This window comes from Podarcis erhardii, assembly GCF_964252035.2.
Source record: "Podarcis erhardii genome assembly, chromosome: 18".
NCBI lineage: Eukaryota > Metazoa > Chordata > Lepidosauria > Squamata > Lacertidae > Podarcis > Podarcis erhardii.
Genome location: NC_138516.1, coordinates 7,170,966 through 7,191,745, shown reverse-complemented (window position 1 = coordinate 7,191,745; position 20,780 = coordinate 7,170,966). Strand labels below are relative to the sequence as shown.

At 47.6% G+C, this 20,780-nt stretch overlaps 1 protein-coding gene and 1 long non-coding RNA gene across 3 annotated transcripts in view; one reads left to right on the top strand and one right to left on the bottom strand.

The window, feature by feature from the left end:
• ACER1 (alkaline ceramidase 1) overlaps positions 1-20,491 on the top strand; it is a 31,927-nt gene extending 11,436 nt beyond the window's left edge. Inside the window, exons 2-7 of one of the 2 annotated variants that reach the window (XM_081846416.1) lie at positions 693-796; positions 10,191-10,305; positions 14,285-14,423; positions 15,507-15,644; positions 17,781-17,918; positions 19,911-20,491. In XM_081846416.1, the coding sequence (XP_081702542.1) occupies positions 704-796; positions 10,191-10,305; positions 14,285-14,423; positions 15,507-15,644; positions 17,781-17,918; positions 19,911-20,079 (792 nt within the window). In that variant the 5' untranslated portion in view covers positions 693-703 and the 3' untranslated portion in view covers positions 20,080-20,491. Of the gene's footprint in view, positions 1-692; positions 797-7,138; positions 7,285-10,190; positions 10,306-14,284; positions 14,424-15,506; positions 15,645-17,780; positions 17,919-19,910 lie in introns of those variants that run through there. The other variant, XM_081846417.1, reaches the window with a different exon arrangement.
• Positions 3,608-5,817, bottom strand: LOC309333091. Its single transcript, XR_014152370.1, has 3 exons — positions 5,691-5,817; positions 4,430-4,732; positions 3,608-4,022 (listed from the first exon to the last, which is right to left on the bottom strand). It is a non-coding gene; the product is annotated as an uncharacterized lncRNA (long non-coding RNA).
• Positions 20,492-20,780: the final 289 nt, after the last annotated feature.

Genomic DNA, 20,780 nt, shown 5'->3' with positions numbered 1-20,780 from the left:
TTATGTCCATGGACTTTTCTTGGCAAAAGACTGGAGTGGTTTGCCAGTTCCTTCTCCAAGTGGATCACATTTAGTCTAAACCGTGGCTAGGCAAAGTAAGGCCCCGGGGGCCGGATCCGGCCCAATCACCGGACTATATTTTGGAGAGGGGAAAATGAACGAATTCCTACACCCCACAAATAACCCAGAGATGCATTTTAAATAAAAGCACACATTCTACTCATGTCAAAACACGCTGATTCCTGAACTGTCTGCGGGCCGGATTTAGAAGGCGATCCGGCCCCCAGGGCCTTAGGTTGCCTACCCCTGTTCTAAAGCTGTTGTTGCGCGAAGAAACACTCTTTTATTTTTGTTTTGGATGCTGATCGTTAAAATGCCTAACAAAAAAGCTTCAGGTTTCTTTAGGAATGTATATTTTAGCATTTATTTATTTTTAAGATCCTCATAAATCATGTCCCAATTTTTTTTTGATTTGGGGACCAGTCCACCACATGTGGAATAAGGTTCCTTCATTTTCTTTGCATCTTCCCGGCAGATGCTTGTACACCAGTTCAGAGCCGTCGCCGGGCATCAAAGTGTGTGCTGCAATCTTTAAGAGGGAAGGAGATATGGAAAAGCTGGATAGGCAGGTTCTTTTTCTCCACTGCAACGCTCTGTAGATACTAAGGTGTTGTGTTCTTCTTTTTTGAAAGGTGTTGCCAGCATGCCTAGTATATTTGCCTACCAAAGTGCTGAAGTAGACTGGTGCGAAGAGAATTTTGCACAATCAGAGTACATTGCAGAATACTACAACACGGTAAGCTGCCGTTCTGTCTGCCCTCATTTATTTCTTCTTATTTATTTATTTATTTATTTATTCAATAAACAAAACGTACTTGTCAGCGGCGTAGCGTGGGTTGTCAGCACCCGGGGCAAGGCAAGTAATTTGCGCCCCTAACCCCTAACCTGCCGCCGCTGCCAGCTTATTCTTGCTGCTGCCTGGGCTGGGGTATTTACGGCAAGGTAGCCACGGCGGCGGTGGCGGGTCCGTGTCAGGTGATCTGAGGCGAGTTGCCGCTGGTGCTGCCGCCCAAACGACGCCGCTTGCCCGGAGGAGGAGGAGGAGGGCAGAGAGGCGAGGAAAATGCAACATGGCCCAGCAGCAGCTGCAGCAGTGGCGGTGAGGGGGCTGTGAGGAGGGGCTGCCTGGCGCGGGGACGGCGGCGAGTGCTGAGAGCCGCCACCTGCCGGACGCCTTCAGCCTGGACGCGCGCACAGCTCGTCGGTTCCGCGAGACATGGGGCTCTGCTACAGCCTGCGCCCGAGGCTCTTTGGCGACTCCAGAGGCGTCGAGCACGCCCCCCCAGATGTTGTGCCCGGTGTGGCCGGCCCCCCCTGCACCCCCCAGGCTACGCCACTGGTACTTGTTCACCAGGACCTGGCAAAGATGTGCTGAGAACCTTGGCTATGGTCTAGTCAAGGAGATACGAATTTTCAGATGCTCCCTTGCAAATGAAATAAAAACTCAGGGTTCCAACGAGGCATCAGAGTTGCTTTTGTGGTCTGGGCGAGGAGGAACCAAGGCTACGAAGCAGCTCTCAGAAGCTGTACATCTTTTCTTCCATACAATACAGTGGTACCCCGGGTTAAGTACTGAATTCGTTCCGGAGGTCCGTTCTTCACCTGAAACTGTTCTTAACCTGAAGCACCACTTTAGCTAATGGGGCCTCCTGCTGCCGCCGCGCCGCTGGAGCACGATTTCTGTTCTCTTTTTTTTTTTTTTTTAATAATTTTTATTGGGTTTTTACATTTTATAACAACAGACACACACACAAAGACAAAAACAAACAAATACAATTTCATACCCTAATTTTCTTTACTCTCTTTCATTGACTTCCCCCCACCCTCTCTTCTTACATCCCAGTTCCAATAATTAATTCAGCAAGTTCTTACCTAACCTCTTAAACATATTAATATTACTTTTAAAATTTAATTCTTTTTGTTTATCTATATTCAACTTATCCGATTCTCTTATAATCATTAATTTCTTTTTTTTTTAAGGTCGATCTAACTTCCCTTCCACAATTTTTTCCCTTTGTTATATTAATTATAGGTCACATTAACCAAATAAGCAAATCATAACATTTTATAGTTCTATTCTCTCTCCCCCCCCTGCCCCGGTTTCTGTCCCTTCCCAAACAAATGTCCAAAAAACAAACAAAAAATAGTTCTTAGTCCGGATTCCTCACGTCCGAGGCCTCTGATTCTCTGTCAATCCCTCTCTGCCAACTATATTGGTAGTCCTCTTTGTTGGTCCTGAGACCCCGAAGGAGTTCAGTCAGTGTCACATCATATTTTCTTTCATCCAGAATGTTTAAAAATGGTTGCTGCGAAAGATCATCTACTTTTCCATACTCAAGAGGAAAGTCCCAATCATGTTGCTTTATTCTTTTTAGTTTTAATATTCCAAGTACTCCAGGGACTTCCCTCTTCTTCTTTCTCATCTTTCGCAGGTTTGTAATCCAAAGGTCTTCTTGCTCGTACTCTAACAGTGTAGTTTCCTGATTGATATTTTCCACTTGTAGTGTCTGCACTCCTTCTTTCCTCTCTGTCAATTCCAAGAGCATCTCTTCCTGCTCAGCTGCAGGTTTTTTATCAGACATCTCCTTTGTGCATTCAGCAGAGTTGTTTGTTTTAGAATTCAAGGTCATAAATACTTCGCTCAAAGCCATACTCTGCTCTTGCAGGATTCCCACGAGAAAGAACATTTTTTCTATCTCCGCCAGTAATTTTCCCTCTGCAGCCATTGTAATATCACTAATTCCCCCTAGGGGGCTTTCAGTTACTTGGTAGTCCTTTTCCAATAATCTGTTACTTTGTTGTTATCACTACTTTGTTTCCAATCACCTCAGTTCAAATGTATCACCTTTAATTCAGAGAGTTATTAAATAACAAAATTCTTTACTTTGTCCACCCGTTTGACAGCTCCTTTGACAGCTGTCAAACTCCTTTCACTTTTTCCTCCGGCACACAAACAGGACACTCCCGGGTTTTGGGGGGGGATTACACACAAAGTTCCAAAGTTCCTCCCTTTCTCTCCAGCACAAAAACTTCTTCTATCAAATTTGTGAAAAACTTTTAAATCATCAAAACAGTATTCATTCCGCCTTAATTCTCCGTTCCTTGCTTTAAATCGTCTGTAAGTAGAGGGGGTGCGGACTTCCCTTTAACACATCCCCCGATCGTGCCGAATTCAAAAGGTAAAAATTTTTTAAAGTCCAAATTCCACTACTCACGGGTCCTTTGTTATCCAATCCGAATTTTGGGAAGAAAGTCAGCGCTCTCCTGCCATGGCTCGCGGCTTCGCTCCACTGAAGTAGCGGTCTACTCTCAGCACCACGCCACTCTCCGTACCCTCTCCGTAGCCTTTAAAAAGGCTCTTCGTGGGTCGGGGAGGGCGCTTAAGGTGCCCACCGAGTCACCAAGTCCGCAGGCTTCCGCACCTGCGGTTTCTGAGGGTCCCCGTGTCGCCGGCACGGCAAGACCCGTCTTCAGCGGAGCCGATTCCCTCCGGAGCTCGGAGGGAATCCGCCATTAGCCGTTCGCGCTAACCCGGAAGTCTACGATTTCTGTTCTCATCCTGAAGCAAAGTTCTTAACCCGAGGTAATACTTCTCGGTTAGCAGAGTCTGTAACCTGAAGCGTATGTAACCTGAAGCACATGTAATCCGAGGTACCACTGTATTTTGATTTCAGAAAGGCTTTTGACAATGTGCCCCATGATATTCTCGCGAGGAAGCTGGTAAAATATGGGTTGCACAAGGCAACGTTTAGGTGATTGACTGACCAAACTGAAATATACTCAGAGTTGAGTGTTGATTTCATGCTCTTCATTTCAGCTCATGGTAAACAGTGTGTGAGTACTTTCCCCCCCAAAACCTCTGGCTATATATACATTATTTTCACAATGGGTCCCCTGTGATTGGCTGATACAACTCCCCTCCTGGAGCCTGATTGGACTGCTCCTGCAGGCCAATCAGGTTGCTGATTCACTTCTTCCTTTTTTTAAAAAAATAATAATATTTATTCCAATTTTAAAGATTACAAAAAGAAAACACTAAATTAAGCAAGAAAAAAACAAAACAATACATCACATGAATACAGACAAGCAGAAAAAAACACCCAGAAAAATACAAACAATTAAGGAAAAAAGAAAACAGAAAAAGAAAAAAACAAGTTAAACCTTCCCATAACTTATTTTTCATTTGCTTGTTTCCTTGACCTCCTCACACCTCCATTTTGTATTCTAGTTCAGTTAAGTATTTCAGCAAATCCTTTCCATCTTTGTTTCTATCCTAATAATTTATCTTAACATACTGTAATTTTACACTCTCTTCTTTCACCAATTAACTATCGATTTTACTTAATCCTTTATTTGCTTAATCCTTTACTTAATCCACTTCTTCCTGGAGCCTGATTGGGTGGCTCCTGCAGACCAATCAGGTTGCTGCCTTCTAGGATCCCACCTGTCTATTGTTCTAGGATCCAAGCTCAGTGCATAACACAAACCCAAAGTTTTCTTTGTCATCCTGGGGAAAAGTGACAAGTGAGGTGCCACAGGGCCCGTTGTTGTTCACCGTCTTTATAAATGACTTGGATGAAGAATTGAGGGGATGCTGGTCAAATTTGCAGATGACACCAAACTGGGAGGGGTAGCTAATGCCGCAGAAGACAGAATCAGGATTCAAAATGACCTTAATGTTATAGGTGGTACATGACCCCGGTCAAGCTTGCAAAAATTTATCATTTGCCTGATAATAAATGTTGGAAATGTAAAGAAACTGAGGGAACATTCTTTCACCTTTGGTGGACGTGCCCAAAGATTAAGGCTTTCTGGGAAATGATCTATAATGAACTGAAAAAGGTATTTAAATATACCTTCCTTAAGAAACCAGAGGCCTTCCTCCTGGGCATGGTCGGCCAATTGGTGCCAAAGAAAGACAGAACGTTCCTTATGTACGCAACAACCGCAGCAAGAATACTTATCGCAAAATATTGGAAGACACAAGATTTGCCCACCCTGGAAGAATGGCAGATGCAAGTGATAGACTATATGGAGATGGCAGAAATGACTGGCAGAATCCGAGACCTGGGAGAAGAGTCGATGGAAGAAGACTGGAAGAAGTTTAAAGACTACTTGCAGAAACATTGTAAAATGTTTGAATGTTAAAATGATGTTGGATTTAAAGAGAATATGGGATCAGTGATATAGTTAAAAGGCGTATGCAAAAATTCTTAAAAAGAAAAGGGGGAAAAGACCAGAGTAATATGATGTCAAACTTAAACAAAATGGCACAAGGGTTTAAGTTATAAAGAATAGGTAAAAATTGATTTTGAAAAGAGAAGAAAAATTGGAGACATAATAGGTTGAAATATATAATCATAAATGAGGTCTGAAAGAGGGTTAGAATTTGCTGAACTTGATTGTGTAAAGGGGAACACAAAAAAGGGAGATGTGAGGAAGTCAAGAAAGAAGGTTATATAGATAATAAGTTAAAAATTGGATTTTTTTCTTGTTTATGTTTTTCTTGTCTTTTTTTGTTTCTTTGTGATGCATTTTTTCTTTTTGATGTATCTTTTCTTTTGTTGTATGTTTGTTCTATTATATAAAATCTTAATAAATATCTTTCTAAAAAAACAAAACAAAATGACCTTAATGGATCAGAGAACTGGGCACAAGCTAACAAAATGAATTTCGATAGGGTCAAATGTAAGGTTCTGCATTTAGGCAGGAAGAACCATATGCACAAATATAGGGTGGGGGGAAAGCTGGCTTACTAGTAGTGTATGTGAAAAGGATCTAGGGGATCGTGGTGGACCATAAGCTGAACATGGGTCCACAATGTGATGCAGCAGCAAAAAAAGTGAATGGTATTCTAGGCTGCGTCAACAGAAGTCAAGTATCCAGATCGAAGGAAGTCATAGTTCCGCTCTATTCTGCCTTGGTCAAACCACACCTGGGATACCGTGTCCAATTCTGGGCACCACAATTTAAGAAGAATGTTGACAAGCTGGAAGGTGGGCAGAGGAGGGCGACTGAGATGATCAAGGGCCTGGAAACCAAGCCTGATGAGGAACGGTTGAAGGAGTTGGGCATGTTCAGCCTGGAAAAGAGATGGGGAGATATGATATCTCTTCTTCAAATATCTCAAGGGAAATGGGAGCAAGCTTGTTTTCTGCTGCTCAGGAGGGGAGGACTTCAAGTTACAAGCAAGGAGATTCCGACTAAACTGAAGGTTCAAGCCAGACATAGGCAAACTCCGGTCCTCCAGATGTTTGGGACTACAATTCCCATCATCCCTGACCCCTGGCCCTGTTAGCTAGGAGTGATGGGGATTGTAGTCCCAAACATCTGGAGAAGAAGAAGAAGAGTTTGGATTTGATATCCCGCTTTATCACTACCTGAAGGAGTCTCAAAGCGGCTAACATTCTCCTTTCCCTTCCTCCCCCACAACAAACACTCTGTGAGGTGAGTGAGGCTGAGAGGCTTCAGAGAAGTGTGACTAGCCCAAGGTCACCCAGCAGCTGCAGGTGGAGGAGCGGGGAAGCGAACCCGGTTCCCCGGATTACAAATCTACCGCTCTTAACCACTACACCACACTGGCTTTCTGGAGGGCCGGAGTTTGCCTATGGCTGGTTTGAGCTGAAGGTTTCCTGGGCCCTGAGTCGTCGTGGCCATTTGCATCTCGAATCCGGACCGGTAGCATACCGCACCAGCCACACACGGACCGCTTCCTGCAGAGACTGAATATTCCCATTGCAAATTCCACGCCATGCCGAGGGATGGGAAATATCGCAAAGGTGCATCAAAGGTGAAGACGCTCCCCTCTCCCTCAGTCCCGAAGCTCCAAATTCTGGCTCGATGCCAAAAAAGGAAGGAGGGTGTGGTGTTTGCTTCAAAACTGCTTCTCCTGGCACAGAGAAAGTGGGGCACCCGTTTAAGCAGCTGACCACCCACACACCTTCACAGAGATCCAGAAAAGAAACCGGCTTTACCTGCTCAGCTTCTGGAGCTGGCTGGCTGGCGTCTGCCCCACGGCAAGGTTTGGGGATGCAGGAAGAGGGTAGGGTCTCCCGGAGCCCCTGACTTCCCCTCCTCCTTGCTGGGATCTTGCGTTTAGGCTGCAGGCGCACAGCAGAGCACATTTGAAAGCATCTCCACCACAGCCCACCCCCGAACCCCCGCCTCCAAGCAGATAACAGGGAACTGCGATGCGCTGACATGTTTAAACCCAAGAAAAGTCACGTGAAGCATTTACTAAAGACCGGGAAAAGAAAAGGACGCTTGCGACACTTGGCTTGAGGAGCGACGGTAATGTTGCTTGAGAGAAAGAGTTTTCGCTGGCTGGGTGGGTGAAATAACATTTACCATATTTTTTGCTCTATAAGATAGAGGATGATAATCCTGATGAGTCTGGTGATTCTCCAGAGAGGAGGGGCAGTGTTCTGTTCTCTACTTATTCAGCTCCAGCACTACTCTATAAGACTTTTCCCCTCCTACAAAGTAAGGGGAAATGTGTGTGTGTCTTATGGAGCGAATGCAGGCTGCGCAGCTATCCCAGAAGCCAGAACAGCAAGAGGGATTGCTGCTTTCGCTGTGCAGCGATCCCTCTTGCTGTTCTGGCTTCTGAGATTCAGAATATTTTTTCCCCTTGTTTTCCTCCTCCCAAAACTAGGTGCGTCTTGTGGTCTAGTGCGTCTTATAGAGCGAAAAATACGATATATCAAGCTGACGGACAAAGAATCGGAAGTTCTCTATTTTTCTTCTTTCTCTGTTTCCTCTCTTATGTTCCCCCTTGTACATTCTATCTTTCTAGCTCCCTCATCTCCTTTTCTCTCTTTTTGTTTTTTGTGCTTTTGTTTAGATTAACGTTTTTGTTTTGATTTTTTTTTAAAAAAGTTTGATAATAACCTTGACATCCCTTTCCCCCCTAATTCTAATGAGATCTATTTTTGAAAAGGAGCTGGGATGGGTTAAAGGTGCTGGGAAATGGAGCTTTGTAAGGGACGCGGGTGGCGCTGTGGGTTAAACCACAGAGCCTAGGGCTTGTTGATAGGAAGGTCGGCGGTTCGAATCCTCGCGACGGGGTGAGCTCCCGTTGCTCGGTCCCTGCTCCTGCCAACCTAGCAGTTCGAAAGCACGTCAAAGTGCAAGTAGATAAATAGGTACCACTCCAGCGGGAAGGTAAACGGCGTTTCCATGCGCTGCTCTGGTTCGCCAGAAGCGGCTTAGTCCTGCTGGCCACATGACCCGGAAGCTGTATGGCCAGGAAAGCGAGATGAGCGCCGCAACCCCAGAGTCGACCACGACTGGACCTAAAGGTCAGGGGTCCCTTTACCATGTTTACTAAGGGGTAAACATGGCTAAAATATACTCGGCGTTGAGTGTTTATTTCATGCTCTTTACTTCAGCTCATGGTAAACAGTGAGCGAGTGCTTTCCCCCAAACCTCTTGCTATATATACATTATTTTCACAATGGGTCTCGTGTGATTGGCTGATTCAACTCCCCTCCTGGAGCCTGATTGGATTGTTCCTGCAGGCCAATCAGGTTGCTGATTCACTTCCTCCTGGAGCCGGATTGGGCGGCTCCTGCACCTGGGACCCGGGGCTGCACAGAGGGTTGGTGGGGTGAGAGGCTGAGAATCAGACAGCATATGCATGCGCGTACAACCGCTTCACTGCGTCCACATCACCGAGAAGATCACAGCCACAGAGATAAGAAGAGTCGTTCCATTGTTTGGAGAGGTCACTTCCTGGTTCGCATGGAGAAGCCATTCTGAATGGAGCCTTTTTGTTGTTGTTGTTTAGTCGTTTAGTCGTGTCCGCCTCTTCGTGACCCCCTGGACCAGAGCACGCCAGGCACCCCTGTCTTCCACTGCCTCCCGCAGTTTGGTCAAAGTCATGCTGGTAGCTTCGAGAACAGTGTCCAACCATCTCGTCCTCCGTCGTCCCCTTCTCCCTGTGCCCTCCATCTTTCCCAACATCAGGGCCTTTTCCAGGGAGTCTTCTCTTCTCATGAGGTGGCCAAAGTCTTGGAGCCTCAGCTTCAGGATCTGTCCTTCCAGTGAGCACTCAGGGCTGATTTCCTTCCGAATGGAGAGGTTTGTTCTTCTTGCAGTCCATGGGACTCTCAAGAGTCTCCTCCAGCACCAGAATTCAAAAGCATCAATTCTTCGGCGATCAGCCTTCTTTATGGTCCAGCTCTCACTTCCATACATCACTACTGGGAAAACCATAGCTTAGCTGTATTGTAATATGGTCTGAAGATCAACATCAAAAAACGAAGATCATGGCCACTGGTCCCATCACCTCCTGGCAAATACAATGGGAAGAAATGGAGGCAGTGAGAGATTTTACTTTCTTGCGCTCCATGATAATTGTCTCCCTTCCAATTTGAAACCATACCTGATTAGCTTTGCAAACGCGCTAGCACTTTTATGGCTGTGCCACTGGGAGAACAAAAAAACCCCCAACGCTCCTCAAAAGTTGATTGTGAACTGATCTTAATAAATACATAATAAATAGCTAATTGTTCGATTTCGGATGGCCACTGGAGCCACAATGGCTTGTTTCTGGAGACAGACCTTAGCAGAGCCCAATTTTCTTCTAGATATTCCCAGGGTTTGGGAACCTACTTTACTCGAAAAGATGACCCAAAAATGATGTGTTTCCGGGGGACAAATTAAAAAATGGATAGATTTGTAGAGGTCATGTTTGATTTTATTACACGTGCCAGAAAGTGGTCTGTCCCCTGCTTATCAATGGATTTGGTTAATTCACTAATATTCTCTTTAAGTCACTTTTCTTTCTTTATTCTTAACAATGCTTTTTTTTCCTGGGGGTATGCATGCCCCTAAACATTTTGTGAATCTTTGTACTTTTGTCCATTCACTGTATTTATTCCCTCCCGGTTCGAACTATAAAATGGTGATTTTCCTGAGTCAAAATGAGAGTACCCCCTAAACATTTTTTTTTAAGGGAAAAAAAGCACTGATTCTTAATAAGGGGGTGTTGCTGTTTTTGGTTTGCATGCTTTTTTTGAAGTTGATGGTTGCAACCAAGCGATTCAAAGTGTGGAACGTTCCAAATTACACGTTAAAAATGAGAACGACAAGAAAACTCTCTCTCCTTGTTTGCTGCTGTTTTGCAGATCAGCAACGTTGGTTTCTTCATCCTGCCTCCGATCATGATGTTCCTGAACCCCCAGTACATCCAGTACCGACCAGTTCCCATCCCGGGTCTTACTATCATGTCAACATTGATTGGTACGTTCCCTGGGGGAATCAAAATAATTTATTTCTTTACGCAATCACGGCATCCCGAATTATACATGCCCAGAAACGGAGAGACGGAACAATGCCAGCAAGAGGAGGAATTGCAAGTGAAATGGTAGAATTAGCAAACGTAACTTATAGAATAGGGATGTGGGTAGCACTGTGGTCTAAACCACAGAGCCTAGGACTTGCCGTTCGGAAGGTCGGCGGTTCGAATCCCCGTGACGGGGTGAGTTCCCGTTGCTCGGTCCCTGCTCCTGCCAACCTAGCAGTTCAAAAGCACATCAAAGTGCAAGTAGATAAATAGGTACCACTCCGGCAGGAAGGTGAACGGCATTTTCGTGCGCTGCTCTGGTTCGCCAGAAGCGGCTTAGTCCTGCTGGCCACATGACCCGGAAGCTGTACGCCGGCGCCCTCGGCCAGTAAAGCGAGATGAGCGCCGCAACCTCAGAGTCGGCCACGACTGGACCTAATGGTCAGGGGTCCCTTTACCTTTATACAGTCATACCTTGGAAGTCAAACGGAATCCGTTCTGGGAGTCTGTTCTACTTCCAAAACATTCAGAAACCAAGGCGCGGCCACTGAAAGAGGGGTTCAAAAGGAGATCTATGATAGCCATCTTCAGATATCTGAAAGGTTGTCACATGGAAGAGGGGAAAAGCGTGTTTTCTTCTGTTCTAAAGGGCAGGACTTGAGCCAAAGCCTTCAAATTTCAAAAAAGGATTTGGACCACAGCCGGTTTTAGATTTGATGAGGCCCTAAGCTATTGAAGGTAATGGGGCCCTTTCTATGTCCAGCTGTCCTTTGTCCACAACAAATTGCCACTGTTTTCTGCGTTGAATATATGCTACATGGTAATTTATGGACCTACATAGGTATCTAAAGCCATTTGCACATAACAAAATATGTATTTTATCAAAGGAATTGTTGAACTAAAATACAATTAAGAAGAAGTATATTAATTAATGGGGCGGGGGTAGTGCTGTGGGTTAAACCACAGAGCCTAGGACTTGCCGATCAGAAGGTTGGCGGTTTGAATCCCCGCAATGACGGGGTGAGCTCCCATTGCTTGGTCCCTGCTCCTGCCAACCTAGCAGTTCGAAAGCATGTCAGAGTGCAAGTAGATAAATAGGTACCGCTCCGGCAGGAAGGTAAACAGCGTTTCTGTGTGCTGCTCTGGTTTCACCAGAAGCGGCTTAGTCCTGCTGGCCACATGACCCGGAAAAACTGTCTGCGGACAAACGTCAGCTCCCTCGGCCAGTAAAGCAAGATGAGTGCCGCAACCCCAGAGTCGTTCATGACTGGACTTAACTGTCAGGGGTTCTTTACCTTTTTTATATATATTGATAGTGAATTTGGGGGGGCAGGGCCAAGAGTGTGGTGCCCTAAGCTATAGCTTGTTTAGGTACAGGTAAAGGGACCCCTGACCATTAGGTCCAGTTATGGCCGACTCTGGGGTTGTGGCGCTCATCTCACTTTACTGGCCGAGGGAGCCGGCGTCCAGCTTCCGGGTCATGTGGCCAGCAGGACTAAGCCGCTTCTGGCGAACCAGAGCAGCACACGGAAACGCCGTTTGCCTTCCCGCCGGAGCGGTACCTATTTATCTACTTGCACTTTGACATGCTTTTGAACTGCTAGGTTGGCAGGAGCAGGGACCGAGCAATAGGAGCTCACCCCGTCGCCGGGATTCGAACCGCCGACCTTCTGATCGGCAAGTCCTAGGCTCTGTGGTTTTGCCCACAGCACCACCCACGTCCCTATATAGCTTGTTTAGCTTATACGTAAATCCGGCGCTGATTCAGACTAAACATCAGAAGGAACTTTCTGGATGTAAGAGCCTTTCAATAGTGGAAACTGTCTCTCCCGGAAGCTGCCGGGCTCTCCCTCCTTGGAGATTTTTTAAGAGAGTTTGGATGGCCACCTGTCAGCGATGCTCCAGCCAAGATTCCTGCATTGCAGAGGGTTAGAATCCGTTACCCCCGAGGATGTGGACAGGCTGCTTGGACGCGTGAAACCAACCACCTGTCTCCTGGATCCTTGCCCATCCTGGCTAATAAAAGCAAGCCGGGAAGGGCTGGGCGATGGGCTCTGCGGGGTGGTGAATGCTTCCCTCTGTGAGGGAGCATTCCCAGATCCGCTGAAAGAGGCGGTCATTAAACCGCTTCTTAAAAAACCATCTTTAGACCCGGCCACGATGGCCAACTATCGCCCAGTCTCAAATCTTCCATTCTTGGGCAAGGTGATTGAGCGCGTGGTTGCTGAACAACTCCAGGCACGCCTGGAGGATGCGGACCATTTGGATCCCTTCCAATCGGGATTCAGGCCTCATCATGGGACTGAAACTGCCTTGGTCGCGCTGGTTGATGATCTCCGGCGGACTAGGGACAAAGGTGAGAGTTGTTTCCTAGTTCTGCTGGATCTCTCAGCGGCCTTTGATACCATTGACCATAACATCCTTCTGGACCGTCTAGAGGGGCTGGGAGCTGGGGGCACTGTTATACAGTGGTTTCGCTCCTTCCTCCTGGGCCGTGTTCAGAAAGTGGTGGGGGGGGATGAGTGTTCAGACCCCTGGGCTCTCACTTGTGGGGTGCCTCAGGGTTCCGTCCTCTCCCCCATGCTTTTTAACATCTATATGAAGCCGCTGGGAGAGATCATCAGGGGGTTTGGACTGGGTGTCCTCCAATATGCAGATGATACCCAGCTCTACCTCTCTTTCAAATCAGAACCAGTGAAGGCGGTGAAGGTCCTGTGTGAGTGCCTGGAGGCGGTTGGAGGATAGATGGCGGCTAATGGATTGAGGCTGAATCCTGACAAGACAGAAGTACTGTTTTTGGGGGACAGGGGGCGGGCTGGTGTGGAGGACTCCCTGGTCCTGAATGGGGTAACTGTGCCCCTGAAGGACCAGGTGCGCAGCCTGGGAGTCATTTTGGACTCACAGCTCTCCATGGAGGTGCAGGTCAATTCTGTATCCAGGGCAGCTGTCTACCAACTCCACCTGGTACGCAGGCTGAGACCCTACCTGCCCGCGGACTGTCTCGCCAGAGTAGTGCATGCTCTAGTTATCTCCCACTTGGACTACTGCAATGCGCTCTACGTGGGGCTACCTTTGAAGGTGACTCGGAAACTACAACTAATCCAGAATGCGGCAGCTAGACTGGTGACTGGGAGTGGCCACCAAGACCACATAACACCGGTCTTGAAAGACCTACATTGGCTTCCAGTACGTTTCCGAGCACAATTCAAAGTGTTGGTGCTGACCTTTCAAGCCCTAAACGGCCTCGGCCCAGGATGCCTGAAGGAGCGTCTCCACCCCCATCGTTCTGCCCGGACGCTGAGGTCCAGCGCCAAGGGCCTTCTGGCGGTTCCCTCATTATGAGAAGCAAAGCTACAGGGAACCAGGCAGAGGGCCTTCTCGGTAGTGGCACCCGCCCTGTGGAACACCCTCCCATCAGATGTCAAAGCGATAAATAACTACCTGACATTCAGAAAACATCTTAAGGCAGCTCTGTTCAGGGAAGTTTTTAATCTGTGATATTTTAGTGTATTTTTGGTTTTTATGGAAGCTGCCCAGAGTGGCTGGGGAAACCCAGCCAGATGGGCGGGGTACAAATAATAAATTATTATTATTATTATTATTATTATTATTATTAGAACTGTAGAGTTTGAAGGGAACTCCAAGGATCATCTAGCCCAACCCTTTGCAATGCAGGAATCTCAGCTAAAGCATCCATGACGTTTAGCCCTCGGGGTCCCTTCCAACGCTTCAATTCTGTGGTTCTACTATTCTTCTGGGAGCCCTGGGAGCCCAGAGCCTAAAGTTCTGGACTCACAGAACTGTAGAGTTGCATGGGACCTCATGGGCCATCTTGTCTGACCCCCTAAAGAAAGAACCAGCCGCAGCCCCGTGGGAGAGAACCTGCTTTGAGTGCAGAAGGCGCCAAGCTAGATTCCCCCTCTTTTCATCCTGCAGGTCTGTTCTCCGGCTACTTCCATATGACTCTCAGCTATGCAGGGCAGATGCTGGACGAGCTCTCAATCCTCTGGGCAATCGCCCTCTGCTATGCTTTCTGGATGCCTGTTCACTATTACCCATCGTTCATCAAAAACAGGTAAGTGTGTGTGTGGGGGGGGAATAAGGAACTGCTGGGGCACCCGGGGAACCAGGCACAGGGCCTTCTCGGTGGTGGTGCCCTCCCTGTGGAACACCCTCCCATCAGATGTCAAAGGAAATAAACAACTATCTGACTTTTAGAAGACATTTGAAGGCAGCCCTGTACAGGAAAGCTTTGATGTTTTATTGTATTTTTAACATTCTGTTGGAAACCGCCCAGCGTGGCTGGGGAAACCCAGCCAGATGATGATGATGATGATGATGATGATGATGATGATGATGATGATGATAATGATAATGATTTATTGGTACCCCGCCCATCTGGCTGGGTTTCCCCAGCCACTCTGGGCGGCTTCCACAAAGACCAAAAATACACTAAGATATTACACATTAAAAACTTCCCTGAACAGGGCTGCCTTAAGATGTCTTCTGAATGTCAGGTAGTTGTTTATCTCTTTGACATCTGATGGGAGGGCGTTCCACAGGGCGGGCGCCACCACCGAGAAGGCCCTCTGCCTGGTTCCCTGTAGCTTTGCTTCTCGCAATGAGGGAACTGCCAGAAGGCCCTCAGCGCTGGACCTCAGCATCCGGGCAGAACGATGGGGGTGGAGATGCTCCATCAGGTATACTGGGCCGAGGCCGTTTAGGGCTTTCAAGGTCAGCACCAACACTTTGAATTGAATGATGAGCAGGATAATAATAATAATAATAATAATAATAATAATAATAATAATAATGTCTCTGCAGCCCTCCAGATTGCAAATAGAACTTTTCCCAACACACTTTCTATTCCTACAAAAACAAACAAACCCCAAACCCCACATGCATAAACATTCCAATGGCTGCAGAGAGATCTTGGACTATTAAGAGCAATGTGTGTCCTGGTTCTATAAAGACAGGCTGATCTTTGCTAACTCATTCTGTCAGATCCACAGCGAATTCTCGACACGCTTGGCTTCGTTTCTTCCTGCCCACGGGGAGAGGGGCTCATGGAAATCTTCCCGCCTGTTCTGTAAAGGACCCTGAGCTCTTCAGCACTCCAACTGTGTCTTTTGTTTTGTTTTTCTTTTGACCTACTTAGGGAACAGTTCACGTGGCTGGTGGGCATCGTGACCGTCTTCAGCACCCTGATGTCCTTTGTGAAGCCGACCCTGAACGCTTATGCCCTCAACTCCGTCGCCTTGCACCTTTTATACTTGAGTAACCTGGAATTCAGAAAGTGAGTTGTGGGCAGAGAACCCTGCAAGCATTGAACAGGCAATTCTAAGGGGCCCCTAGTGCAGAGTCTAAGAGAGTCTGTGTACTGGTCCAGTAAACGCTTCCGCTGCGCAACCAGCAACAGTTCTCTTTGCAGAGCATTGATTAAGTCCAGTGCAGAGATTCTTGTTGCAGTACAAGCTTCAGAGTCTCAGCAGCAAAGAAATAACGACACAGGGAAGCCTGTCTTTCTAAAGACAGGTTTATTGCAGAAAGATAACAGAAACACCTCCGGAGCTTTCAGACATTTTTGTTTCACGCCCCCACAGGCAGAGAAAACAAACACTCTTTATATAATGAGCAACTTAACAACTTAACGAGCTTGACTACTTAAAGTCACATGACATTGCTAACTTGCCAGCGTTTCACACCCTAACAGAGTCTGCCTCCCGCTACAGTAGCTTCACAGATAAGAATTAGCAAGCAGTTTCTATTTTAGGTAAAGGTAAAGGGACCCCTGACCATTAGCTCCAGTCGTGGCCGACTCTGGGGTTGCGGCGCTCATCTCGCTTTATTGGCCGAGGGAGCCGGCGTACAGCTTCCGGGTCACGTGGCCAGCAAGACTAAGCCACTTCTGGCGAACCAGAGCACCTCACGGAAACGCCGTTTACCTTCCCACCGGAGTGGTACCTATTTATCTACTTGCACTTTGACGTGCTTTTGAACTGCTAGGTTGGCACGAGCAGGGACCGAGCAACGGGAGCTCAACCCGTCATTGTGGGGATTTGAACCGCCGACCTTCTGATCGGCAAGTCCTAGGCTCTGTGGTTTAACCCACAGCGCCACCTGTAGCATCTTAGAGACCAACTAAGGTTGTTCTTGGTATAAGCTTTCATGTGCATGCACACTTTTTAAGATAAACTGAAACAGAAGTCACCAGACCCTTATATATAGTGGGAGGGTGGAATGGGGTATTTCTCAGAAGGGTAGTGGGAGATGGGCGATTGACTCAATGGGTATGGTAAACCTGTTGACGACTGTTAATGAGTGCAGGTTTACCATACCCATTGAGTCAATGCAGTCATTAACCGTAGTCAACAGGTTTTTATTCTTATCCTTAATTGCTGCATTGTACTTGACGCGGGTGGCGCTGTGGGTTAAACCACAGAGCCTAGGACTTGCCGATCAGAAGGTTGGCGGTTCGAATCCCCGCAATGACGGGGTGAGCCCCCATTGCTCAGTCCCTGCTCCTGCCAACCTAGCAGTTCGAAAGCACGTCAAAGTGCAAGTAGATATATAGGTACCACTCCGGCAGGAAGGTAAACGGTGTTTCCGTGCGCTGCTCTGGTTCGCCAGAAGCGGCTTAGTCATGCTGGCCACGTGACCCGGAAGCTGGACGCCGGCTCCCTCGGCCAATAAAGCGAGATGAGCGCCGCAACCCCAGAGTCGGTCACGACTGGACCTAATGGTCAGGGGTCCCTTTACCTTTAGCTTTACTTGATGCTAAAAATCCAGCTCCATTTTATTCCCCCCAGGCCTTTGGTTGATTTTTTTGAAATTCGACACCCTTTTAGAATGTGGCTTTTTTGGGGGGGGGGTATTGAGTTACTGCTTTCGGTTTGATTTTATATGTTGTGGTCTTCTTGTGAACTGCCCCAAGACCTCCCGGTCTAGGGCGGTGTATAAGTTAAATTATTCTTATTCTTATTCTTATTCTTATTCTTATTAATAATAATAATAATAATAATAATAATAATAGGTAAAAGGTAAAGGTAAAGGACCCCAGACGGTTAAGTCCAGTCAAAGGCGACTGTGGGGTTGCAGCGCTCATCTCATTTTACTGGCTGAGGGAGCAGACCTTTGTCCACAGACAGCTTTCCGGGTCATGCAGCCAGCAGGACTAAACTGCTTCTGGCACAATGGGACACCGTGACGGAAACGAGAGCGCACGGAAGTGCTGTTTACCTTCCCGCCACAGTGGTACCTATTTATCTACCTGCACCGGCGTGCTTTCGAACTGTTAGGTTGGCAGGGGCAGGGACCGAGCAACAGGAGCTTACCCCGTTGTGATCATAGTTATAATGCCCATTTTGTCAACGTAACCCCTCCAGCCTCAGGCGAGTGCGCCAGCTATTCCTGATTGCAACCTTTTTCGCAGGTGCAACAACGTCCGCGTTCACCGTCTCATCAGGACCATGGTCGTGTGGTGGTGCATCTCCATCACCTGTTGGCTGACGGATAAGTTTTTGTGTGGCATCTGTCAGAGGGCCAATTTCGCCTACCTTCACAGCATCTGGTAAGAAGGACCTGCTCTGGAGGGCTAGACAAAATGGAACGGTCTTCATTTATTGGGTAGTGGTGTCAAAAGCCAGCTGAACGTTGGCAAAAGCTTTGGGCTGGTAAGCACCGCTGGTACAAGGGAACCCATTACCTAGCCATCTTGGCCATCGCATGATGAAGCAGTTGCCTCAGGCAGCAAATGAAGAAGAATCTTTATTTGCTTTGGCCACTAGACATAAAAAGGTAAAGGGTAAAGGGACCCCTGACCATTAGGACCAGTCGTGGCCGACTCTGGGGTTGCGGCGCTCATCTCGCTTTATTGGCCGAGGGAGCCGGAGTACAGCTTCCGGGTCACGTGGCCAGCATGACTAAGCCGCTTCTGGCGAACCAGAGCAGCACACGGAAACGCCGTTTACCTTCCCACCGGAGTGGTACCTATTTATCTCCTTGCACTTTGACGTGCTTTCGAACTGCTAGGTTGGCAGGAGCAGGGACCGAGCAACGGGAGCTCACCCCATCACGGGGATTCGAACCACCGACCTTCTGATCAGCAAGCCCTAGGCTCTGTGGTTTACATAGCAATAAAATAAAATGTACGGAAGATTCAGTGGTACCTCTGTCTACGCACACCTCTAGTTGCATATCCTTCGGGTTATGCACGCGGCAAACCCAGAAGTATTTTTATGGGTTTTGACGCATGTGCAGAAGCACTCTGTGTGCCATGCACATGTGCAGAACAGGCACCTCTGGTTGCAAATTCCTCGGGATCTGAGCAGAGCTCCAGAACAGATCCCGTGCACAACGGGAAGTACCAATGCAGAGGTAAAAACTTAACTGTAGAAAATACATTTTGGGGGTTTCATCAAATGCTTCTCAGTGGCAGCAAAGGCTTCTCAGAGGTTGCTCCCAGTCTCGGGAACCCTCTCCCTGGAGAAGCCAGAAAGGCTCCTTCCTTGATGTCTTTCTGCCAGGGCCTTCTCGGTGGTGGCGCCCGCCCCGTGGAACGCCCTCCCGTCAGATGTCAAGGAAATAAACAACTATCTGACTTCCAGAAGACATCTGAAGGCAGTCTAGTTTAGTGAAGTTTTTAGTGTTTGATGTTTGATCGCTTTATTATTATAGTCGTACCTCGGTTCTCGAACGCCTTGGTACTCGTACGTTTTGGCTCCTGAACGCTGGAAACCTGGAAGTAAGTGTTCCGGTTTTCGAACGTTCTTCGGAAGCTGAACGTCCGACACGGCTTCTGCTTGAGTTCAGGAATCTCCTGCAGCCCATCGGAAGCCGCGCCTCTGTTGTACAGTAAAATGTTTCCGGAAGTCGGGCGGACTTCCGGAACGGATTACTTTAGAGAACCAAGGTACAACTGTATTCATATTCTGCTGGGAGCTACCCAGAGTGGCTGGGGAAGCCCAGCCCGATAGGCGGGGTATAAATTATAAATTATTATGATGATTATTACAGTGGTACCTCAGGTTACATACGCTTCAGGTTACAGACTCCGCTAACCCAGAAGTAGTGCTTCAGGTTAAGAACTTTGCTTCAGGATGAGAACAGAAATCGTGCCCCAGCAGCGCGGCAGCAGCGGGAGGCCCCATTAGCTAAAGTGGTGCTTCAGGTTAAGAACAGTTTCAGGTTAAGAATGGACCTCCGGAACGAATTAAGTACTTAACCCAAGGTACCACTGTATTATACAGTCATACCTCGGGTTAAAGTTGCTTCAGTTTGAGCCTTTTCGGGTTGCGCTCCATGGCGACCCAGAAGTAACGGAACGTGTTACTTCCGGGTTTCGCCGTTTGCGCATGTGCATTCGCTCAAAATGACGCATGCGCAGAGAATCACAACCCGCGCAGACGCACAGACGCATTTTGCGTTCGCTTCAGGATGCGAACGGGGTTCCGGAACAGATCCCGTTCGCATCCAGAGGTACCACTGTATTTCAAAAAGTAAAAAAGCAAGACACCCCTGGCAGCCCTAGACAACATTCTTTCCTTTTTTAAAAAACTCACAGGCATCTTTCTATCGTCGTTACCATTTTCTACTGCGCCACCACGATCGTCTACTTAGATGTCTTCTACGACCTCCCTAGCTGCGAGCCCGACGTGGTTTACTGGCCCAGCGAGCATAGTTTCTTTTCGCTGCCGTACATCGACCTTCCGAAATTCAAGAAGCAGTGCTAGGGGGACTGCGAGACCGCTGAGGATAACAGGAGCCCGGCACTGATCCGACAGGTTCAACCCATCGCGACGACTGAGCCCTATGCTTGTTTGGCCGGCGAAAGGCTTCGCGCCGCCAAACCCTTGTTGCCTGGGAGACCGCGCATGTAGGTAGCTTTGTCGCATAGCTTGTCGCCCAACCCTGTTGCGCAGCGAGTTTTCCCGCCAGCCTGGCCATACTGAACGGATGCCTCCGTTATGCAACATTGAAACTTGCCCGTTCCCAGAGAATGGCGGACACCGTATTTAAGCTATTTATAGAGGACATGTGGAGGGAATGAGAGAACGAACGGATCTCTCGCTTTATGGACATTCTGCGCATGTTCACCACTGCCTTGCTCCAACCTGTATTAAACTGCACTTTGAAAGAAAGAAATCGGCACGTTCATTTGTACTGAAATGTTGTTTGCTCTCAAAACAATGCGTTTTAAAACACAACTTAGTCTCCAGAAAAAGAGAGGGCATTTTGATACTTTTTCATTTTTTTCAGCACCAGACCATCCACAGATGTGCAAAATCCGATGTATAGTTCTGGTTCGGTCTGGACATTAATCTGAGAGACGTAGATCATTGGTGCTGTAAGGCTGGTGTTTCACAACCCGGTGTTTCGACACAACAATTGCACAGAATAAATCCATGATGGGTTTCTTCTGATTTGTTCATTG